Source organism: Lepisosteus platostomus, chromosome 19 (genome assembly GCF_059453375.1).
Source record: "Lepisosteus platostomus isolate fLepPlt1 chromosome 19, fLepPlt1.hap1, whole genome shotgun sequence".
In the NCBI taxonomy this organism is placed as follows: domain Eukaryota; kingdom Metazoa; phylum Chordata; class Actinopteri; order Semionotiformes; family Lepisosteidae; genus Lepisosteus; species Lepisosteus platostomus.
Window position 1 is genome coordinate 6,015,699 of NC_142629.1, and position 18,596 is coordinate 6,034,294.

The window sequence follows — 18,596 nt, forward strand, 5'->3', positions numbered from 1 at the left end:
GACCTGCTGTGTTTAGGCCGAAGACCGCGAGACAGCCTCCTGTCTCCTGCAGTCAGCTTCCTGCTGCGCCAGTGCGATACAGGATGGGAAAGCAAACAGGAGGGCTAACTCGCTGAATCAACAGGAGATCTTAAGAACGACACCATTTTCAGGTGAAGGGGACTAACAGTGAAAGCAGAGGTGGAATGTGGCAAACTGTGACCTTGAAGCAAACAGTAGGCTTACAGAAATGCAGTCAAGAATGTATAACGCATGCAAGAATCTGCACTTTTTTTATGAGCGGAAAGGTTTTTGAAAATGATGCTCACTGCTCGAAACGATCTGGTCAATTAGATAACCCCGTCACGGGATTTTCAATTAATGAATTGAAAATCACGTTCCAACGGTAAGATGAGAGCTAATATTTGATCGGGTCTGCCCATGAACTGCAGCACTGCCTTTGCTTGGTTGGGTAACAGTCAAGAAAAAATAAAAACTCAAAGAGATCTGCAGCCAATTTGAATCCATTTGCCATTCCTAATAGTCCAAGCTAATCTACTTAGAGAACACGTCTTGGCGATCTGCTGCTCTGGAACAGAGCAGTGCTAGGTACAGGCTGGACACACAGGTACACACACAGCCATTACACGGCTACAATGCGTGAAATTAGAGGCCGGTACAGGGAATACTATATGCAGTCTAGCATGTCAAATGAGAACTTGCCACAAGCAATAAGGGAGGAGAAGCCATTCACTGATATTAAGCGAAGAAGCATCATTTTATGCGAAACCTTTCCCTCTGCTATTGAAGCCCAGTGAAAAGCTGAATATAAGACTCTTGAAAAGGTAATCACAAATAACTGAGCACCAGTGATGGCGAAGGGTAGGGTGGCCCAGACCTTATTCCTCATGCCCTTGACGCCTATTCATCATTGCAGCTGAGTTCCCTGTCATTTCACTCATTAATATAATGACTATTATGTTAAATTTGACCTTTCATTTCTTCCCCATCTTTTAAGCTGATGTAGATTTCAAGGTAATTCTAAAACTATAGGTGACCTGAAACCCCCAACCAGTGTAATTAATAAGTTAAAATAGGCAGAAAACAAAAGGTCTCATTAAGTGTGTGATCTGTACTCTTAAAAGCAGGCTTCTGGGAGGATAATCTCCAAGATTGCTTTTGATGTTAAAGGTGCTAACGCAAACACCCGAGCTTTCCAAAGCAATAAAGACACATGTGGTGGTTGTCACTCATTTTGACAGCCTCTAATTCAGGGCCTGCCACTATGATACAAACCTTGAATTTAAAGCTTGGTTTTGGGAGAGAGAGAATCTTACATTATTACTTCAGTTTAAGTGTCAGCTGAGCAAAAGAGCATCCAGTCTGAACGAAATCTAGACGTCGGCTAAATCCCCAGCTGATCCTTTTTTTTTTATTTCTGGATGAGCAGCGTTCTGTTGGGCTCAAAGGGCTTGCCACGTCTTAACACAGTTTGCGCAACCGGAGAGCGAGAAAACCACAGGAGAGAGACGTCTGAGGCTTACCGGCAGATACGAAGAATATGCCGGCGCTGAGGATGACGTTGTGTCGGCTCTTGTAGAACTCACTGGCGGCCACACACAGGCCCCCCATGAAAAGCAGCCCCACGCTGAGGATGGGAAATATGCTCGATGCCCTCACAGCCCCTGGCAGGAACACAGACGCGCAGAGAGTAAACAGCACTGCCTGCTCAGTGTACACCACGCACTTGAAAGAGCTCAAAACACCAACTTAATATTCGGCATGTTTAAAATGTTCATTTCACTTAAATGCTTCTCAGTACAGTCCTACTTCAGTTTTGGTTTTTTGTCTAGGTGCCTTTCTGCCATTGCTCACAGTCAAATCAAATCAATATTAATTGGTGATCAGCGTTAAGAAAATGTGCGAGAGGCAATAGTTTATGCAAACGTCTATGGCCTTGTAAAACATTGCATCTGTCAGATTTGCCAGACGAAATGGTACAGAAGCGAAAAATAGTCAACCGCTTCAAAACACTATGATCCCAGACATCAGAACTCCATCATAACCTACTGTATACTGTATAATCAATAACTGAGTCATCAGATCAATAACACAAACTGTGCATAAACAGCTCATTTTCACCTCTGTTGCATTTCAGCTTTCATTAAAACCCAGCTGAGGAAGCCAGCTAACAGTCTGTCACAACTCTATTTAAGAAGGAAGACTGTGCTGCTGAGAATTCTGGGACCACCTGTATGTGTCCAACACCTGTTCCTCTGCCAGGATCACATTCGCAGAGCTGTCTGCTTGAGAGAAAAGAGCCAGCATGCACTGCATAGTCAATATTTGTAATATGCCAGCCTCTTGGGTGGGCACGCTGTACATCATTATGAAATGTGGCATTTAAAAAAAAAAGAGTCACACAGCATGCTCAAGAGTGCCTGCTCATGTGTGACTGTATACTACATCTCCTGCTTCAAATTACTTTTAATTAACTTCAACAAAACCGCCTCCCTGTCTGATCTTTTATTTCAGAGGAGCTTCCTAAACCTGTTGCTCTCCTGATTCTGCAATCGAGCTGCTTCTCAGCAAATAGATACGTCAAACCATCGCTGACATTTCTGATTTAAATGTTACATGTGCTGCATAATGGAATGCTGATGAAGGGGGTCTTCTCTCCCCGCAGGCACTCATCAGCTCTGAATAACCGGAGCCTCACAAACCACAAACAGCAAATCAGAGCTGCAGTCTAAATACACACACATGTCCTCTTCAATTAACTGCTCGCTGATTACAGCAAGATAACATACGTGGAGTATGTGAGATACATGTTGGACACCATGTCCCACGGACAGTGTGAAATTTTCCATTAGGCATACAGAAACAATGTTAAGACATCTCGAGGCATGTTTTTTTTTCCCAACCAATATAAAATATTGGTATAAAAATGAAAAACTTTCTAAATTGCACCTTCATCATCGTGACATGGAAACACATTTCTGATAGAAGGGGAATGCATAAAAAACCGTTATAAATTAAAAAAAAAACTACCTAGAATTCCAAATGACACAGATTTCAAAACAGCCATGTGGGCAGAACACAAAACACACACACACCTCTGTAGCTGAAGCTTAATTGCTATTAATATAATGCACGCTACAGCAGAACACGATGCTGCAGGGCTCTCCTTCAGTTCCAGTATTGACAGCATACATGCGCTGGACGTTATGTCCTTTCACATTTCACGAGTGTGCAGAGCATCTTGACTGCGGACAGCTACACACTGCGCAGCTTTGCTCTGGAAGGTTGAGAGGAAGGACCTCGCCCCTCGTCCCTCATTAAAATGAGGGAGCTCTTTGGGCGCCTTCCCAGGCTGCTGCACGAGCTTGGGTGCAAAAATGGGCGAGTCCACCTGTCCCAGTTCACCCAGGCACAGCCTGCTGGACCTGCTGTTGGATTACCATCCCTGATCTTTTGACCTCATGGCCCTGCAGAAACTACTCAGGACAACAGAGCTAGGGCGCTCAACCCATAAAATTAGCATTTTAAAATGAACAAATAGAATTAGCCGTGCAGTGGCCCTGTGGCTCAGGATCTGCACCTGTGGCAGGAAGGTTGCCGGTTTGTATCCTGTGGCCGGCAGAGGAATCCTAGTCCATTGGACCCCTGAGCAAGGCCCTTAACCCCAACTGCTCCAGGGCTGACCCTGTGCTCTGACCCCCAGCTTCTCTCCCTGTCTGTGTGTCTCATGGAGAGCAAGCTGGGGTATGTGAAAAGAAATTCCTAATACAAGAAATTATACATTATCTTATTTTCCCGTAACTGTATAACAATGATCGTTTTCGAACAATCAACTTTTTTCTTTCGATTGCCTTTAGTTTATTTTTAACAGCACATTTAGAACGCAAGGAATTTCCCCGTTGAGCTCCAAGGAGACCTGTCTGCGAGCACAAAGGAGCATCTCCTTCAGCGTTAGATCAGTACCTGCTCGGAGGATCTGTCACCCTTCAGCGAGTAAAATACCTTGTTCTCTATTTCTCTGTCACACGGCTTTGCTCTTTATGGGGTCTGCTCGTGGTGTTTTATAAGCTTGTTACCGACGACATCGCTCCCCAGAGACCATGCACACGATCAAGCCCAACTTCAGAGGCACCTCATTTGAATGCAGTCATAATGCTGCCAGCACAACACCTTCACAGAGACCAGGCGAGACGCTATAGCGACAGTGAACCTCGCTCATGACGAATGTGTCTCTAAAAGAATATTTCATCTGCATAATTCAGAATTCCACACACTTGTAAAAGTAGAAGTCGGAGCATGTCTTAGGGAAAGGTTTGGGGTATAGGTTGCAGTCGTGAGGTATCTGTTACATGTTCTGGAAAATAGTTCATAAAAGGAGCACAGATATAAGTTTTGCATTCCTGGAAGGTTGTCTCTGAAAAGGTGTTGTGCTGGCGTTTCTCGATGGGTCTGATCCTTGTAAGGGCTCTGCAGCTCACACGTAAGAAAGAGGTGGCGGTCTGAGTCCAAATTCTGACCATGCTCTCCGATTGCCTGGCCAGGACCTCTACAGTGCACTGGTTTGGGATCCGGCCTTGTATTTTGTATACTTAAGTATAGGGAAGACGAGCGTTTTGTAGCAATTAGTTCTTGGCTGGAGAATGACGTAGCGTTTCTTCTCCCCCTGACTGGCGAGCACTCACGCAGCACCCCGAGTTCGAGATTGAGACCTCTTTCCTCTTCTGGAATTCTCTTCTGGGTGAGTGCCATGGCGTTCCGGCTTGCGATTCACTTCTTCAGTGAGACGAGTGACATCCGCCATGCGGCGCTTGTCGTCTGCCAGCTTCCCCCACGCTCCCGTTGCCAGCGCGAGACGGCTTGGCGCGGGGACAGAGCCACTCGTGCGCAGGGCTCTAGGAGACGACTCGTGTTCTCCACAAGTCTTCCTCACCGTTTTCCCCCATGTAAAGAGTAACAGGACTGCGCGACAGCAGATATATCCCAAAGGACTTCTTCACTTTCAAATCAAATCAAAATAAAGTTTATTTATCAAATGCACAACAGCGGGCAGCAGCAGTAGTTGCTGGCAATGAAATGTCTTTCCTGCGAGCTCCCAAGAATCACAAAATTGAGGTTACGTTTTTTTAAATTGAATAAAACTCAATATGAATAGAGCTGCCATGTGTCTATGTGCTATGTGTCCGTGGTGTATGCAATATATACAAGTAGTGCAGTTATGCTGAATACAATGAAAACTGTGTGTCCATGTAGCCATTAATGGCTACATTACCATCTTTGACTGCATATTTCATTTGCTTTTCATGAGCGTAGTGCTTTCCTTGCTCTTTTTCTACCCAAGGCCTTCTGTAGGCAGAGCTTCAAAATGTTGGGAAGTTGTGAGCTCAAAACGCCGGAGGGGGAAAGAAGAAAAGATTAAGATAAACCGTTTCTTGCACACGGGGATTCTGGCTGCTGCTGTCAGTGTCACCGACCCTGACATTTCCGTGAACAGCGATTCCATCCGCAGTTGAGAGAGTGACAGCCGCACAAAGCCACACGGAGACCCATACAGAATGCAAGAAATGAATCCTCATATCCTAGACTAACATCTGTTTTCGCCGTTGCAGAACCATACTCGTCCCCTGCGAGTGCGGGTCTCGCAGAGCAGATTAAAGGGCACTTCAGCTCCAATTTTCAGACCGCGGCTTGCTGGGAATTTGCTGTCCTGCTCCTACCGGTCCTATAAAAATCAGCTGTAGCCGGGAGAGCCATTCCTTTGTTCATTTCCCTTTTGTGGGCGCAAAGACGCCAGCAGATGTCCCTGCTCCAGAGAGAGAGAGAGAGAGAGAGAGCGCTGTGTCAGGCCAGGTCATCAGAAGCAGCACGTAGAGCAGCCCAGCGGGGCCTACAGCGATGTGACATCAGCAGCCACGCAGCTAACATCACAGCTAACCCACTGGGGCGCACGACAGCAGCAGGACGAATCGGAACAGACAAGCAGGCCTGGGCTTATAAAGAGCAAACACATACATGTAGACGGCCCTGTTTGAGTGGAGGCAGCAACACCCACATGGGTGGGGGGGAATTATAGTTATTACTCCATTTTTGCTCTCCTATCTGTAATTACATTATTACAGCGTGTTAGAGGTGGCAAACTCCAGCCTTTGAGGAATACGCCATCTGGCGTCTCTATTGTATAGAGAAAGTCAAATATTGGTGGAGGGACTATATTTAGAATTGTATTCAGACTGCTCTACAGCCGATGACTTCAAGCTGCGCAGCGTGGAAAGTCAAGAGCCCGCAGGAACGTGGAATGGCTGCTGTCTTCCCTGGTCTTAAAAAGCCAAAATGTCCTCCCAGGATGTGATGGCAGTGTACAGAAATCATTCACCTTAAAGGTCTTGGGAACCAGTCTCGGGCTCAGTTGAAGAATTTTTCCCCCCTCTGTTTCATGCAAATACATTGTGTATTTCGTGTAATGAGTAAAAAAAAAATGGCGATTTTAATTTATAAACAAGGTGATCGCTCCACAGGGGAGCAGCTCACTCCATTCCTATTGAACTTGACCCAGGTTCTGTGCCAGTCACTGTCAACATATCTCAGAAGGGTATGGACCAGGGCTTTCAGAGACCAGTTCTTTGCTTGGAGAGTTGGGGAGTATCTGCGGTCTTCCTCGGATTCTGAAGACTGAGCAGAAATGGGAGCTGGAAGACCTGTACTAGGAAGAAACCCCCCCCCCCCCACACACACACACCAAAAGGTGATTTGATCACCTCTCCCCAGACGAGTGCTCATGAGGGGGGGATATGCGCGGCAGGGAAACTTGAACTCACGCAGTAGGTACTCTGCAGCGTCCTGCTCATAATCGGCATCTTCTGGAAAGTGGTCGATTTTCTTACACACACCTCTGAACGTCCCTGCAGAGACCAGAATGGAGACAGAGTTACGATTAGCGCTCGGCGGCGATCGAGCGCCCACTTCACTAATGACACTGCAAGCTCTGGGCATGTGGCATGGGAGTTACATTTTGCAGGTGTGTGTGTGTGCGCCGTTCTTAAACTCTCAAAACCGAAGTCAAGCTTAATCCGAAGTGAGTGTACGGAATAAGGGTGAGAAATTAACAAAATTATACTTGTGCTGCTCCAGCTTAGCAAGGGCAACATTAATGATTTAGCCCATCTATATGTGGTGTATATTTCTTTTCCCCATTACCCACACGACAGTTACATTAATAATTCTTTTCAATTTATGACAGCCAATCAAGTTTACATTACTGGGCCATTCGAAGGCTTAAAAGCATGCCAATTGTCATGTTAAAGAACCATCTCTCTCTGTGGTGTTCTACCCATTCATTCATGACATTAGGGTAATGAAGTCGCTGTAGAGTACATCAAAGGAATCAGAGAGCACTGCATGAAGCTCATAAAATCTAGATATCTCCAAGGACGGCACGTGGGATTCTTCCGAGAGGGATGGCACAAAAGTCAGACCTCTCGGAATCACTGCCATTTCACGGGTTGCACGATCCGAATGTACGGGGAAACGAAACCACAAAAGCAGAAATGGCACGCATTTAAAATTTGGAATTTATCTGCATAGATTTTTTCAGAGATATGTCCTCCTCCTCCGCCTTTCTTTCATTTTATGCAAAGCAAGCTTTCGGTACACATAAGAGAGAATATGGATGGTCAATAAAACAAGGTCTCGGGATCAAGTTTGATGAATATAGTTCCATTTTTGTGGGCTAAACCTTCAGGAATGGTTTTAACAGGCAACAAACATTGCTCCCAATCTGCTGTTTCTACGGGCACTCATCAGGGATGCCCAATTTCACCTTCTCTATTTGCCGTATTGTGGGAACCTCTACCTCAATCTACCTCAAATCCATCCTACATTTTTAATTCAATTCCTCTTTAATAATACTCTGCCTTCTAGAACTCTTTGTTCAGCTTTTATATATATATATAGTTACATGCAGATAATGTCTCTCAATCCTTAAATCATCTGCTAACTGTTTTCAATTAGTTCAAGGCTTTATCAGAGTATACCATTAATTGGCCAAGTCCTCAGTGCTTGGATTGTAGAAACCGTTAAGATAAAAAGGTCTTTAAAAACTTGAAAACCCAGTGTGAGACTGAAGGAATAAAAATGTCCCGTTTAAAATGTGAATCGCACACAGTTTAATGAGATAATATTCATAAAATGGAACGTTTGATCTAAAAACAGGGCTCCACCTCCACAGAGAACAGAACGCACCATTCCTACTCAACATGACCCAGTACAAGTCTGCAGTCGGCCACTGCTGCAACATTTCAGATACCCTGGCATGGTTAAACAGGTGGACTCATTTCCCTAAGTCCCTGCAAGCGTGCATCTCCACAATACAAATGAACACACCTCTTTGTTTACATTGTTTTAGTGTTAAAATTCCTCTTTCTACCCCTTTTGGCTTGTGGGATATTTTGTATTCTTGGGTTTAGAAATTGAAATGGAGAAGGAAATAGATAACATTGGTAGTGGTGGAGGGGAGTCCCCATTACCTGTAAAGCGCTTTGAGTGGAGTGTCCAGAAAAGCGCTATATAAGTGCAAGTAATTATTATTATAACATTTTCCATTCTACAGTGTGTGCAGCATGCTTGATTTTATTGTGATGCTTTTGTGTTCATTGTTCATGTGGTTGAAACCTGACATTCCTACACCTTGGTGTCCACTTAAAGGAAACCTGTACTCGCCATACTGTAGATACCTCAATTCCTCGTGTATTCATTAGAAATTGTAGAGTTTGAGCCCCATCATGACACAATAAAAACTCGGTGCTGATAAAAAGGAGAACTGCAATGCCATTTTTCATGTTTTGGGGTTTGAAAGAATCAGCCAGGTATGCACAGAGCCATATAGAGCAATTCAGAACATGGCAACAAAATCTCTGGTGTGGTGAAGTGGCCTTATTGCACTGTAAACAAGCGGGCTTGTGAACACATCTCTTTTAATCCAATAGAAACATGACTCTCGACTTCCAGATGGTTTTGCAGACAAATACAACTCACTTGTTAACTCTGCAGGCAGAGGACGTTGTGACATTTCTGTGGCATAATGTCTGCTGCACAACCCATACTTTAGTCGTTACTAAAGGGCTGTGTCACGTCGCAACTCGTGGCAACTCGAATGGCTGTTTGCCACAAAATGGCGACGACTTACAGCACTTTCACAAAGTTCATGACTTTGTGAATAATGTAAAAAAAACGAATTAATTTTGTTACCAAGATTTAATAACGGGGCAGAGAAATATGGGAATGCAGTTCCCCTTGAACTAAATCACAGGAGACGTGTGCATTCTCCTATTTTTCATAAGCATAACAAGCTTACAGACAATGCTCTTTTCTCTTTTTCACACTGGACCGACAAGAGGATTAAGATATTCTTACTCAGGTGGGTCTCTGCTTGTCCTGGGACAAGCACAAGACACAAGACACCCTTCTATACTTAGGACTATGCTCTACAACGTGTACCTACGCCATCTCACAGGGTTAAACAAACAGGTTTATTACTGGCTTCGTGTAAAATGCAGTTACTACTGGGTACAGGGGGTTGAAGGCTACATGAATTACCTGTGATACGAACTCCTCCAAAAACCCTCACCATGCACCAAATAATGCACTTACATTTCTTTCACAGGGCATATTTGACCACCTGCTGATGATATCTTACATCTTATAAAGAGCATTTCCAGTCCAATGTGCTCTCTCCATCAGGGGGTGCCTGAGACGTGTTATTACAGGTCTAGGGAGTATGTGAACGTTGTGAAATTCCGGAAACAGTCTTTTCTTTGATTGCTAGTAGTAGATCCCAGCATCGCAACCAGATATTTCTGTCTGCAATTGTGAGCTGTGCTGCTTGATCCCGACTCAGACACCCCTTATGTAGAAAGTGTCTCCAGTTCTCAGTGTTAAATGCGTGTCCCCAGAGTCTGCATTGGTGTCCTCTGGTCCTTCGAGCCCAGGGATGTATCTCCTGTGGTCTGGTTTCAGATCAACACTATGGTTTTTGTATGGTTTCTGCATGGTAATCAAAATTACATAAAATTAAATGGGGGGTCTTACCATTGCATGTGCACAATTTTAACGTATGCTTTGATTTAGATAATACACCTTTAACTATGCATCCTGATTGCTTTTATATTAGTTCTCCACAGAAAAATTGAAATGATGGAAAATTCTTCCTCAGTGGAGCAGGACAGTCTCATGCAGATTCAGTTTTATTGAGCTCAATAAGGACAAAGATAAGGACAAGGGTCTACTAGCTCATATATACAAAACACAGGCTCATAAAGACATTTGTTTCACACGTCGAATGTTATGCTTTAGTACGCATTTGTCCTGTCCTTCCATATGTGACAGGAGTTGGTTTCACACTTTCAGTGTTAGTCATGACATTAAAGTGATTACGTCTACTCTTAACACCCTGTAGAAGGAAATTAGTTGCTGCAAATGTTAAAGGAAGTCACCTTTATTCTGTCTTGCTATACCTTTTAGAAAAAGGCTACATTTACAGATCCCATCAAAGACCCAAATACCTTCCACAATGTGGTTCAGTAGTAATATTGTATTACTGGATATATGCAATTTACATACTGTCTATGTCTCAATTCATGATGTATCAGCAAATACCAAAGTCGCTTTCACAAGTAGGTTCTTATCGCTTGGCTCTTCTGTTCAGTTTGTTTTTGCTACCTGCATTTGTCTGAATTAAATGTGCCATGTGATTGCCCCCTTTTGAATACTATAATTTGTCATGATTTTCAATTGCATCTTCTGTACTGCTTGCTAATCCTACTATAATCGTAATCTGCAAATTTGACTAGTTTACCAATTTAACCAGAACCCAGATTACCCAGAAGAGAACCCAGAAGAGCAAAGGTCCTAGTACAGATCCCTGTGGTACTCCCCTAATTACATCACCTCAGATAAGAGGTAAGAGGTGAACGGTGACATCTCTTATCGGTAGTCTTTTTTTTTCTAGCCATTAGCAAGTTCAGTCCAAATGCACTCATCACCTTGAACTCTTACTGCTTGCAGTATGAATTAATGCCCATTTAAGAATTAATATTTTTGAATATTTTATGAAAAACCTTCTGAAAATCTAAATATTGTATTATATGCTCTGTATATCCACTGATCCAGTTTGCTGCTTAAAGATGTCTAACATGTCAATGGTCCCTTTGACGTGTGTAATAGGAGTGTTTTTTAACCAGGTCCACAGAGACACAGGCAGAGGTTGCCTTCAAGTCCCTAGACACTAAGAAAATCGACTCGGTCCAAACATCTGGCACAGCCATTCACAATTAGATTGGTTTACGTTGTTTCACCAGAATGCATTTTAATACTTAAGCAACATTTGAACACACGAGACGGATGAACATGCACATAGTGCTCAATGAGGAGGGACTGCAGTCTGTCCGAGTGCTGTTCATGTCCTTCTGCAGTGTTTCATCTGGAAACCCAAGGAGTTCCGATTCATTTATGGGTGATGTCAAACGAGTAAAGAACTTGTATTTGGTATAAAGTAACACTGCTGCATGCCCGAGTACAATAGTGCTGTACATGTGCAGGTATGTGTGCACTTCCTTTTTATTGAATGACACTGCTGCCTGCTTTTCCACATTGCTGCAGCCTCTGCACAGAAACCGCCACACAGTGTTCCTCAGGGATGCCACTTGCACTGCAATGGACCGTCTGCACTGTGTGCAATCTCCCCCCCTAACACAACAGCCCAGTGGAGCTGTCAGAGAGACAGGCAATCTGCTGTCAGAACAGACATGATGAATTCTACTCCTGCCTTGTCGTGAGAACTTCCTGAATGAACTCAAATATCCCGGCACCTGCACCGTACAGACATTGCAAAACCATGTATTGGTTTCGATGCATGAACAGTAGTAACCACAACGAATCGCGTACGTGGTCATGATTTAAAACGCCTTTCCAAGAAAGAACCCAGGTGTCATAGGATCAGGTAACCATGAGATGGTAAATGCTTTGTCAAAGGTGTTCAAGGTTGAACCAATCAACTCCTCCAGGTGCGAGGGTGGTCAGCAGCAGTCCAGTGTTCCGGGTTTGGCGCGCAAGGCATGTTCGGGCACGAAAACCGCGAGGCTGAGGTAAGCGGTCGCAGGGAGCGACATTTGCGTGGGATGTGGAACAGCATTCTGGGACACGTGACCAGTGGTGCAAGTAGGAGATGTATGAGCTGGAGTGGTGAGTCAGGGCTGAGTCACCAGCTTCTCCAGTAATCCACTCCGCCATGTGTCTGGCGGTAAGCTCGGGGGAGGTTTTTGGCCGCTGGGGGGATTGGGAAACACGATTTCTGAATCTAGTGATTCACCGCAAGGGAACTGCAATGGCAAATTGTAAAGACGCGTCAACAAAACATATTAACCTTCAGCTTTCTTTAAGGACGCGTAAAAACAGCCTGCAGACTGATGGAAACATCACAGGCCTAGGGAAGCGGCGTTGCATCTGATCCCGTTCGATGGGCGCCGCGTACACTCGCCTCAATATAGAAAGCCATGAGTTTTCTGCGAGACTTAGCAGGCGATCAAGGACAAAACGTGATGTGCGTCAATAGAGATCTCTATACAAGATGTTGATGTAAAGATGACAGAGTGCTGCTTTAGGTTTTGGCAAGAGAAATGTGGAAATGTTAAATAATCCATTTCTTAATGTGTAAGAAAAAGCTGTAAGCTGCAGGAGCAAATTGGTTTGTCAATAATTCACCGTCACACTCGCATTTAAATGGTGCGCTACAGCACTAAATACTGATAGCAGTGCCTGTCCTTCCGCAGACAGATGACAAGTTTTCTTTTCCTTCAGTATGGATTTTAGTGCCAAAAAAAAAAAAAACCCTCACTCGTGGCTGGGTGCTTTGATATTCCCCGTCTGACAAAGATGAGCAGAAGAACAGCAATTACCAGGTTTGCGAGTCCGAGGTCGCGACCCCCAGGAGCGAGCGGAGGAGCTGCTGTCTTAACGAGGAAGGGAAGGAGAGCGAGAAGAGAGGTCTGGAGAGACGCGCCGCTCCGAGAGAGAGAGAGAGAGAGCGGGGGGGGCAGCATCTGACCCCGACCATAATGAACCACCACTCGCCGCGTCTCCAAGAATCCCCGTCGGAAAGACAGCGCTCGGCGTGGACCGCACGACAGCCGCCCGCAGTTCAAGGCTTTGCTTTCCTTTAATCAGGCAGATAAATGAATAACAATGCGGAAGACTGAGTGCGTTTATCATCATTCTCTGCTCGGCGAGAACTCGTGAAAGCACCGGGCTATTTTTCTCCTCCCCCTCCCACCTGTCTATTTCTCTCCGAATCCTGAAACATTTTAAATGTAGGATCAAACGGGAGAGCTCCGGACTCTTAACGCAAGCGGCTCTGCGGAAGCGTGCCGCGCCGTCTCTCAAGGCCGGCGAGCAGCTTTCGCCTGCCTCACGAAGACCTGAATCCCACCTCGAGGGCCAATTAAGACCCCCCGCACCCCGTGTATCTCCTTGGCAGGCAGTCGGAGGGGACTGGGGGCGTTTATGAATGGCACTGCTGATCTCTGCTCTGGGCAGAGTTCTGAACGATGGCACCCTGTGCATTACCGGGGTGGCTGTCGAGCCAGGAGTTGATGCTGGCTCAAGGCTAGCACTCAAATCTAACAATGTGTACGGGGGGGCACCACAGGGTGCTTGGCATGCTGGAGGGTCTGCAATAAGAAAAAGAGATCTCCTTTTCAGCTACAGGGCCCGTGAGAGCCCAGCAGCACCTCTCTAACACTGCACTCTTAAGAGATACAGTGGACACAACCTGACTAGTTCATGAGAGGACATCTAGTGACTGACTGCTCTTCTTCCTCATGAGATCATGACAGTCTACACAGAAACCTACTGAAGCGCTTTCAGGTTCACGTGGGTATGCGCCCTCAGGTCAGCCCCCCACAGCTGGGGACTCGAACCCAGGCCTCCGGCATCACTCAACAGGGAGCCAGCCAGCTGAGCTAAAGGGAGATCTCCCATCAGCCCGGCGGTGACGTCGCCGCGCTGTCAAGCCGGCTCGCACAACCTGTAATGTCGGCCATATGCGTTACAATACCAATATCTGTGAACCGCTCCAAAATCCAGGCCCTTCATGGTTAAAATGATAGTTCATGTTGTGTTCTTGCCCGACGCGCCCTGCTCCACCAGACTGGATTCCGCTAAACAGGGTCAGTCCAGTCTGGTCCCCGCTGTCCTCGCGGTTCATCTATTTTAGGGTAAGCCCAGCCTGGATGTCACGAAGCACAGCAGCAGTGCCCGATTTCCCACTGGGCACCGTAGGCACAGTTCCCAGGGCCTACGAAGGAGGGAGACACTAGTGACTAATGAAAAACAAGCTGAAACATGGTTGAGATCGACTCTAGGTGCTCCAAATCAATAATCCTACGCTCTCTAGCGGCTGTTCTAGAAACGAGGAGTATCGAAGTGACGGTCTCTTGACTCACTCCATCAATCATGTGGTTTAGCATTAGAATAGTTTAAAGTCACCCCTTAGAATAGAATAGTTAGAATAGTTCACCCCTCTTTTCGCACATTTCTGAGTGACGCTGCCTCGGGCCTACCCACACCAAAATCCGGCCCTGCACAGCGATACACTTTTTCGTTTGGATTTTGGTGCGATTTGTGGTCCCTGCTAACCTCACGCCGGTGCTTCGGTCGTCGGCTTTTTGCCGGTTCTCGCCGTAGTTCAGAACCCTGACCACTGCCCCTGTACTGCGGCCCACTACACACCACCTACAGCAGACATTCTCCTTGCATGTGGGCACTGGAATAAACACAGGAAGGGACAATCTTGCGGACGCTTGGCAAATAACAGCAATCGTCCAGGCATAGCCAGAGTCACACAGTATAACCAAGAGCAGGTACTGTATAACAAAATGGCAGGATGAATCCAGCATGTTAACCTACTGCGTCACAGACCTGTTACACCGTTATGGATTCTGATATTGTTTCGGGGACAAGAGTAAAACCCTGAGCAGCCGAATCGCAGAGACTGGCTTTTAAAAAAAAAAGATTTACATTTTGGAGGTGGAACAATAATGCTGGCTTTAACAGTCACAACAGCCCTCCTAATTATCACAGACTGAATGATTCCCAACTAACTCCCCACACACTCCTGGGTAGAAAAGCTTGCAGAAGGCAAAGAGAGAAAACATTTCATTAGCGTTCATCCGACCTCACTGCCTCTATCCTCGGAAAAAGTCTTTCAATAAATAGCTCATTTTTCTTTCTAAAAGGAGGAGTGATTATCCCCTTAACAGAAAGCTAATGCCATTATCTCATTAGTCGCCCTTAAAATGGCTCACAGCGGCCCTCATTCAGTCATTTATAACGCAATAAAGAACTTCCTTTCCCATTCTCTAAATGAACTTTTAACTTTTTCACAGACAATCACCTATACAGTGGACAGGCATCCTCCATTATATGTTGGCAGGTTTCTATAGGTCAATCAGATATAAACAGCATGGGAAGTTTTAAGTTACAATGAAATGGCACCTTCTTCTTTCTCAAGCAGAATCCACGGACAGCACTGTCCAACTGGAACCTCAGCTGTAGCCTCGTACTTTACCATGGGGGGGGAAAGGGGAAAGATTTCTTCATCTAAGGGGTGGGACATTGAAAAAAGTCTCATCTCCACACGATTAAAAAAGTGAAATATCTGCAAATCACAGGCGCGGACTTTGAGGGGGCAGGGAGTTAGAACACAGACAGAATGAGAAACAAAACCTTAATCGCGTTGAAGCACATCCCCATCCATGTCTATGGCTTTCATTCCTCCCAGTAAGCAAAGGGCAGAGACGTGGTTCTCAGGCACTAGACCTTTATACTGAAAGAGCAGGAGTGAATATTTCCCCAGGGAATGCCTTTAAAAGACAGCAGCTCTGTTAGGGGAATCTTGGGAGACGCGGAGCAGATGAAGCAGGTATTCTGTGCCAGCAGGCACAGCAAGCCTCTGACCCACTCAACGCTCCCGTGTGGACAGCCAGGACACAGAGCTCACTCTCAGGGAAGCGGCACTCTGTTTCTTTTTCGAAAACCCAAAAGAAAACAATGGCACCATTTAAACCATTGTCAAACATGGGATGTTGCCGTTGGCTTGTCGTCTTAGGCGACGTGCCATGCAATACAGACCAATCTGTTTTGGTCAAGGTCCAGTGAAAGAGTTACATAATCAAATCACATTCCACTCAGCATTTGATCCTAAATGAAAACTGGCATGTTCTGCGAGCAATTTGTAAATGTTCCCAGCCATAACTCAACCACGGGGTTTGAGATTGAGAGAGATCCGGGTGTACTTAGCCAAATGGTAGAATCCGGAATCGCAGTCAAAGGGAAGCACAGGTCAGAAAGCCGGAGATTGAAGAGTCGAGCAGCAATCAAGTAAACGTGTGGATGTTTACTAGGAGGTGTGGTGGTGATCGAGGGGTGTGATTGGATAATTAGTTTTCTATGCCTGCGTTTGTGGGAGCTGGAAGGGGCTTGTTTCTGATTACAGGGTCATGATAGTGCAGATACAGAGAATTGAGTATCTCCAAATGCTTTCACTCAATAAATGGCACTTCTAACAAGCCTGTCCACATAGACGGAAAGAGATGGCTCGGACTGTATTGATTTGAAACTGTTTTAAAGCCAAAGCAGGCCTTTGGCAGATGAGAGATAAGCCTTAAGAGGGAGATCGGCCTGTTCTTACTCAACACAGTACCAAGTATCCCTTCCCCCTGAGGCTCAGCGAGTCAAGAGGGACATTGTAGGAGCCCAGCTCTGTGCTGAATGCATCCACGACGATGGCTTTCTGGTGCTCAAGCAAAAATAACTTGAGGTCAAGGACAGAGCCCGAGGCTGAAAGGGACTCTTCTCATTCAGCAATCTTCTGGGTGGTCACATGGTGCACCACAGCCAGATGGGCATCAGATCATTCGCTGACAACATGTGGGCTGATACGTTGAGGATCAGGGCTGGCTGACTAATCACCGAGCTGATGATCCCCAAGCATTGCATTGTCTTTTCTTCCAGACCAGGCATTTCAGAGATTACAGTCAAAACTTTGAGCTTGCTTTCCTTTTTCCCCTCCAAGACACTCGTAAATGTCAGTTCATGCTTAAAAATAGAAATTAGAAGAGTAAAGGGTGAGTTAAAACCGCCCCCTTTGCAGAATCCCAGCCGTTTTCAATTAGCTTGGAAAACCTGTAACACTTTACTGGGATGAGGCTGCAAAACCTAAAAAACCTGCATAATCCTTTACAGCAGTCTGTCAGATGACATTACAGGCATGCAATTATTCATGGTGGTTCATAACCGGACAATTTCAACCTGAAAGCTAACAGCAGAACTCCAGGTAAGGAGGAGTCAATTTGAATTACTCCATTTGAGACACGAGAACAGACCAGAACTTTCTGAGAATGTACCTCAGTGGTCCTGGTATGTTTAATCAAAATATTATTTTGCTATATGTTTTTATAGAGGAGTTATGATGAGGCATTTTTACTTGATTCAAGTAAAGCATTATCTGAAAACATAATTGCTTGTCTTGACATTAAAGAGAGCATTGAAAAATAACCTGTTTGATGCCTTCCACCACACAGGGCACACAAAGCCATCAGGGTGGTGTGTTAATAATCTAAAAAGAAAGCTATTATTACCCTCAGGCTTCGTGCAGACATTAAACCCCATGTTGTGCTTCACCACAGGGACTCATTACCTTCTCATTAATTTAACTAAACACTGCGAAGATGTAGGGTGTGTAGAACTCTTATCTAAGCAGGATACTGGTGCACATTTGTGTCACTGCTAAGTTCTGCTGGTTTAGAAGAGATCCCTGCAAACCCATAATCAGTGTCGTCTAACAGTGTGAAACAAGTCTCTAGACAGCTATAATTTGACCAACTTCATAGAACATAGTACACTGCAAAATTACCCCTCACACCAAACTATTATATGTGGTTCACAGTTAGATGTTTCATCAGTTTTAAATCCTTCTATTATCTATGATAGGAAATTGCATATTGTAATAGAAAATACTCGAAAACAATTCTGAATGAATTGTAACAAAATGCACCTCTGACCCCTCTTCTTAGTATTGTGATTTAAAAGCCACGGGACCCGTCATTGATATAATGGAGCACTTAAGCTTTGTTCCCACATGCAAAAAAATGAAGTTTGTGTATTAGGGAACTTCGGTTTCCTGGGTAAAAGATACCTCGGAGAGAAATATCTTTCCCGATTAGGGTGCATTTTATGGATAGGGATATAGGCTTCCATTTATTTTGTGGCATCTCGTGTGCAAAGAGAGAGAGATTTAACTGCAGGTTGCTTTGTATTTAGTTAGAAGGCAGTTCATCTCTTGTGTGGCCTCTGTAGGCATATTAAGAGTTTCGTGTTTAGTAGCAGTCTGGGGTTGTCTGGGTGACCAGAATGTTAGGCCTCTGAAACGCCTTGTCTGTAAATACTGAATCTAATGTAACTTGGTGTATTTATTTGTTTTAACCACGTGTGCTGGGATTATTACTCCTCTCAACAAAGCTGTGCCAGAGAATAAAGAATTCACGTGCCTC

The 18,596-nt window shown here is 45.0% G+C and overlaps 1 protein-coding gene across 4 annotated transcripts in view; it reads right to left on the reverse strand.

Annotated features, from left to right (window-relative positions):
- The window catches only part of LOC148644997 (voltage-dependent calcium channel gamma-3 subunit), a 56,706-nt gene that overhangs the window by 3,999 nt on the left and 34,111 nt on the right, over nucleotides 1–18,596 (reverse strand). For 3 of the 4 annotated variants that reach the window (XM_088612497.1, XM_088612496.1, XM_088612495.1), the window contains exons 3-4: nucleotides 6,813–6,896; nucleotides 1,524–1,664 (exon numbers count right to left, since the gene is read on the reverse strand). In XM_088612497.1, coding sequence (XP_088468623.1) covers nucleotides 1,524–1,664; nucleotides 6,813–6,896 — 225 coding nt within the window. The remainder of the gene's footprint in view (nucleotides 1–1,523; nucleotides 1,665–6,812; nucleotides 6,897–18,596) is intronic. The other variant, XM_088612498.1, reaches the window with a different exon arrangement.